The 6,000-nt window shown below is 45.5% G+C and overlaps 1 protein-coding gene across 2 annotated transcripts in view; it reads left to right on the forward strand.

Moving 5' to 3' along the window:
- The window catches only part of Pik3c2b (phosphatidylinositol-4-phosphate 3-kinase catalytic subunit type 2 beta), a 62,764-nt gene extending 57,043 nt beyond the window's left edge, over positions 1 to 5,721 (forward strand). For both annotated transcript variants that reach the window (XM_055598096.1, XM_055598095.1), the window contains 2 exons: positions 2,261 to 2,389; positions 3,093 to 5,721. In XM_055598096.1, coding sequence (XP_055454071.1) covers positions 2,261 to 2,389; positions 3,093 to 3,281 — 318 coding nt within the window. In that variant the 3' untranslated portion in view covers positions 3,282 to 5,721. The remainder of the gene's footprint in view (positions 1 to 2,260; positions 2,390 to 3,092) is intronic.
- Positions 5,722 to 6,000: the final 279 nt, after the last annotated feature.

A 6,000-nucleotide genomic window follows, 5' to 3' on the forward strand; every position in this document is an offset into this window, starting at 1 on the left:
ACAGCTGCTCACTTGCTGTGGTCTGCGGTACCCTGAGCACTGTGAGCCTCTTTAAGATGAGGTTGTTGCCTCCCTCCAAGGCTTGCTGTGGCGATGAAATGAGACAATACATGAGAAATGCTTGCCTTTCTGAGTAGTACTGTTGTTTTGGTAATTATAGTTTTAGAAAAGAGAGACCTAGAGGGCTTCCTACCCTGTTATGGTAATAGATGCCTATAGACAGGTGAGCATAAACAGGGCAGCCACTGGACTTCCTTTAGGCATAGTCAAGGCAGTATATAATTAATTTTGGCACAGGTTCTAATGACATCATGAATGGGAAGGAACTTTTGTTGAACATTTGCGATGTGTACCATCCTATGTTGCTTACCTGGGAACTGGAGCACCAGGCCTTAGCAGGAGAAGCATAGACTTTGGATTCAAAGAAACCTCCAGCTTCACGTTCATATTCATTCATCATTTATTCAGTAAATGTTATCTACTGCCTACTAATACATTAACACTTGATGCAGGAGAATTCAAAACATGGTTGTGCCTCAGGGAGCTTAAGTCTTATTTAGAAAGAGCAGACAGTAGGTTAGACAAGGAAGATATATGGTGTATCAATGAGTTGAGAACTGCACAAGAAATAAAGCAGAGAAGGAATCTGGGAGGAGAGAAGAGGCTGGTGCTTGCATCAAGGGGTAGGGTAGAGAAGGCCTCAGTGATAAGGCATCTACAAAAACCAACGTATAAGCATAAGGACACTCTATGCCCACCCTAGCTCAAAAGCTTCAGGCACTATAGCTGGGCAGATACTGAGCTATTCTAACCCGACTATGCTAGCCTGGTGTACTTCCCAGCCACATGGCCTGTTTCATGCCATCTTAGTTTTGTCTTGGCTACTTCTTCTCCATCCCTGTCCTAATGGTGACTCCCCTCTCTCTCCTGAGAGACCCTTATTCTCTCCTGCCTGTATTGGCTGTTCAGCTTTTTTTTTTTTTAATTTTTTATTTTATGTGTATTTAGTGTGAAGGCATCAGATCCCTTGAAATTGACATTACAGACAGTTGTGAGCTGCCATGTGGGTGCTGAGAATTGAACCCAGGTCCTTTGGAAGAGCAGACAGTGCTCTTAACCACTGAGCCATCTCTATAGCCCCCGGCTGTTCAGCTTTTTATTAACCAGTCAGAAGGTGATGGAGAAAAATATTTACAACATATCAAGACAGGAGATGCTTCATAAAAATGACAATGCCAACATCATAACTAGATCTCTGGGTACAGAAATCAGCATTCGAATACACAGTGCATAAAAACATCACTTGAGCACCAATGGAAGGGCCTTAAATCTGAGAGAGGATAGCTTCAGACATGGGAGCAGTTAGGTCTAAAGACTTAGACTTCAGGAGAAAGTCTACTTGGGGTTGTCAGGAACTGCTATTTCCCATTAACCACAGCCCAGAGTGAAGGGTGAAGTGTTAGTCCTGATGGATCCTTGCAGGTCTTTGGGTAAATGTGCTGTGTTCTGACTTAAGTGTCAGGGAATGGGTTTTTTAATTTACTTATTTATTTTTGAGAATCAGGGTCTCAAGCTAGCCTGGAACTAGAACTCAGTATGTAACCCTAGCTGGCCTTGACCACAAAGCCATCCTCCTGACTCAGCCTCCTGAGTAGTAGGATTTCAGCTTTGACTTAAGCATGGACTTGGAGGCCATGGGTTAGACCCAGGCTCTAAAAACAAACAGAAACTGAAAGAGTCAATCTGAGTGACTCAGTAGTAGCTGACCTTGAGCAAGCAGCTTATTCTCTCTGACTCATATCTGTACCTTTGAAGGCTTAAAGGGGATAACAAATAACAAAATAATCATGGTGAAAAGATGCCTGGGGTGACTTGAGGTTCACTTAAAACTGTACTGTAAGCCAGGCATGGTGATGCATTTCTTTAATCTCAGGGATAGCTCTCTGCAGGTTTGGGTCAAGCCTGGTGTGAATAGTGAGTTTCAGGACAGCCAGAGCTATGTAGAGAGGCCCTGTCTCAAAAAACTGAAACTGAAAAATAAAATTATATATATGGGTGTGTGTATGTATGTATAACATAATCATGGTAGATATTTTTATCAGCATGTAGTGAGCAGGAAAGCAGACAAGAAGATTAGGTGTGTACTCCAAAAAGCCAGAGGGAGGATGAGAGAAAATGTAGATCATTGTAGCTTCAGGAATGATTAGAAAGTGGAGGGATACTGTCAGAACCCTCACTGTCTGCTCTCGCTCCATTACAGCAGCCGCTCCAGGATGGGAATGACCCTGACCCCTATGTGAAGATTTACCTCCTTCCTGACCCTCAGAAAACCACAAAGAGGAAAACCAAAGTGGCCCGGAAAACCTGCAACCCTACCTACAATGAGATGGTGTGTGGGGAGTGGGGTGCACAGCTTAGGCAGGGGTTGGCAAACTGCTTCTTTGAGTATTTATTTATTTCAGGTTTTTGAGACTCTAATATTGGTTTTATTTGTATGTAAATGTGCCCATGGCTACCAGAAGATCAAATCTCATCTGGAGTTTCAGGTGGTTTTGTGCTTTGAGACAGAGGAGCACTCTTAACCAATGAGCTGCCTACTGAGCCCATATACTCATAAACCTAACACTGTATACCACTTGCCCGTTTGTGATGACAGCTTTTTTTTTTTTTTTTTTTTGAGACAGGGTTTCTCTGTGTAGCCCTGGCTGTCCTGGACTCACTTTGTAGACCAGGCTAGCCTAGAAATCAGAGATCTGCCTGCCTCTGCCTCCCAGAGTGCTGAGATTACAGGTGTGCACCACCACTCCAGGTTGTGATGATAGCTTTGAAACCCCTAGGGTTGCAATTCTCAAGATGGGGCTTGGGTCATAATATATGAGGAGGGGGAGCCTGCTGGCCCTGTGTGGAGGATGCTCAGAGGCTCCAATAACTATAAGCCCAGCCTTTGGGAGGCAGAGGCAGATTTGCTGCGAGTTCCAGGACAGCCTGGGCTACCTGGTGCCCTAGGGATTAGAGCATCTCTCTGAGTTCCCCATGGATTCTCACTGCCTGGCCTCACACCTTCCCTCTCTTCCCATTGCTCATGTTTGCAGTTGGTGTATGATGGGATCCCCAAGGGAGACCTACAGCAGCGGGAGCTCCAGCTGAGTGTGTTAAGTGAGCAAGGATTTTGGGAGAATGTGCTTCTTGGGGAGGTGCACATCCGCCTTCGGGAGCTGGACCTGGCCCAGGAGAAGACAGGCTGGTTTGCACTGGGATCTCGAGTCCATGGAACCCTGTGAACCCAGTCATGGCCCAGACCTGCAGTTGCTGCCCAGGGCCGGGGTAGAAGCCTCTCTCCTGCTAAGGAGGGGCAGACTGTGGCCTTCCCCACGGTCCACGTGGACCTGACCTCCATGAGGGGGCTAAAAGAGGAGAGCGCACTCAGCTGCCCCTTCCTCCTGGAAGACCACGCTGGGGCTGGTTGTGCCTAACAGCCCCTTGGAAGTTGTGGGGCTGTGGCAGTTTTAAGTTTACCTTGTGTCAAGGGAGCAAGCAATGCCTGCTTTGGGGTGTGCGGATTGTGGGCTATCTGAAGTAGCACTTGGCGGGGGGGAGGGGTTGAATATTTAATTTTTATTTTTAAAAAATGAAATAGTAATGTTGTCCTCACTGGGACAGGAAGCTTTGTGTGAGAGAGTCATACTGTGCCTCAGAAGGCAAAAGAGAAAGACTATTTGGATTCTGTTGTTGTTGTTATTGTTATGGTAAAAGTTCTTATTGGACTTTTTTTTTTTCAGGACTCTTTGGGTTTTGTTTTCTAGCTATAGGAAATATCGGGGAGGGGCCCGGGGGTCCTCGGTGAAGCCCTCCCTCTCTCAGGCAGACTGGGAAGGGTGCGGGGAACTGACTGACTGATGGGACTGACGCCCACTCCGGGCTGTCCGATTTTGCCTCCAAAGGAGAGCAACGTGATACCTACGTGTGTAAGGAAGGGCCTTCCATATTAGGGTTCCAGCAAGGACCTATATTCAGGGACCCATGCTCTTTAGGGCAAAGTTTTTCTTCTCTTCTTCCCCTGCTGGTTGGATTTGGCTGAAATGCCTTCCTCTCCCCCTTACCACTGTTCTCCCAGCCCTGTATAGTTCACCCAGTCCGGTGAGTACACTGGGGTGCTTCTGTGCCCCATCTTATATTTGATGGAACAAAATGCTGCCAACCCTTAGCTCTGGGCCATGCCTGTGGGAGGCAGGTGCATCGTGGCCACTTGCTGCATTGTTTTTGGAAAATGTCCCCTGAAACTCTCTACTACTTTCTCTCCCAAACCCTGCTCCTGTCACACTTTAAAAAGAATTCTATAGGGCCACAAAGCTGTTTAGTGTGTAGAGAAAGGGATGCCCAGTCCATAGCAAAGGGGGGCTGGAAAGAGTGAGGATTAACCAATGTAACTGTTTCTTCTGCTTATTTTCTTGGCCAGAAGGAGGCTGGACTGGAGCAGCACATTCTTTAGAAAAGAAATAAACAGACCAACCAAAGTCTTTTTTCTTTTCTTTCTTTTTTTTTTTTTTTTTTTGGTTCTTTGAGACAGGGTTTTTCTGTTTGCAGCCCTGGCTGGCCTTGAATCCAGAGAGATCTCCCTGCCTCTGCCTCCTGAGTGCTGGGATTAAAGGTGTTTAATGCCTCCACCACTACTACCTGGCTAACACATATCTTTCTTATGTCTTTCTTATTTTATCTATTATAGATAAAATCCAGGGTCCTTTGGGTGATTGGCAAGCACTCCACCACCAAGCTTCATGCCCAGCCCACCTCGTATTCTTTATTTCTCAGCAGATGAATTTAAAATCCACTCTCTGAGTTTCCAAAGGTTGTCTTAGTTAAAAAAGGGATGGGTGAGGCTTCAATTTAACTTGTTTTGTTTTTTTAAGACAGGGTCTCACTATGTACACTAGGCTGGCTTTGAACTCATAGAGCTCTGCCTGCCTCTGCCTCTGTAGGGCTGGGATTAAAGGCAACTAACCTTTTAAACAAGAGTCAGCTGATGAGGGAAGAGACAGCAAGGACACTAACAGTTTCCCTGTGACCCCATTACTAGAGAGAAAAGCTCCACTGAAGCCAGAAGCAAGGAAAGTTTTGTTTGTTTGTTTGTTAGTTAGTTAGTTAGTTAGTTTGTTTGTTTATGAGAGAGGATATCATGTAGCCCAGGTTGTCCTCAAACCCCTATATAGATGTGGACAACCTCAAACTCCAGACCTACTTGCCTTCCACTTCGCAGGTGCTAAGATTACAGGCATGAGCCAATGCATCCATTTTCTTTTCTCGTAATTAAAAATGGCAGAGCAGTGAAATGGCTCAGTGAGTAAGTGCACTTGCCCTGTCAACTTAAGTTTGATCACTGAGACCTTCAGGACAGCAGGAGAGAACCAACTCATACAGGTTGTTCTTTGGCCTCCACATGGGCTACATAGTGTGCACATCCGGCTCTGAAGTCAGGAGACCGGAGATGGAAAGCAGTGGAAACCTTCCAGATGTTTGGACCATACATGAGCTACTGGCTTTTTGCCTGTAGGTCATTTTATTTTGACCCTTTATGCCCCTGACTTAAAGAGGTCTATGTACTGTAGCTACTTCCCATGTTCCTTGTATCTTCTACTTTCTCTGGAATTGTATTTTCTAATAAATGACATTTGAGAAAACAGCTATTGTTATTAAAGACTTTGGCATGTGAATGTTTAGATTAAAGCTCTGGTGTGGGTGTGTGTTTATATACCCTACTGCACTACAATGGACATTTTTACAATTCTCAGCTTGTAACCAAAACCTCAGGGCAAAAGCCCTGTTTCAGCAGACCTAACAGACTGGGCTGATCCATTGTTCCAATATGCTGATTAAAGGGATAATGGTGATAAAAAGCATGGAGAGGAGATTTGTTCAGTGTGGCCATACTGGAAAAAGTATAAAGGGGTCCTGTGGCACAGCCCCGCCCCCAGTCCACCTTTAGGGTACTGACATAATGTCTAA

This window comes from Psammomys obesus, unplaced genomic scaffold, assembly GCF_907164565.1.
Source record: "Psammomys obesus unplaced genomic scaffold, mPsaObe1.curated_primary_1811, whole genome shotgun sequence".
In the NCBI taxonomy this organism is placed as follows: Eukaryota; Metazoa; Chordata; class Mammalia; order Rodentia; family Muridae; genus Psammomys; species Psammomys obesus.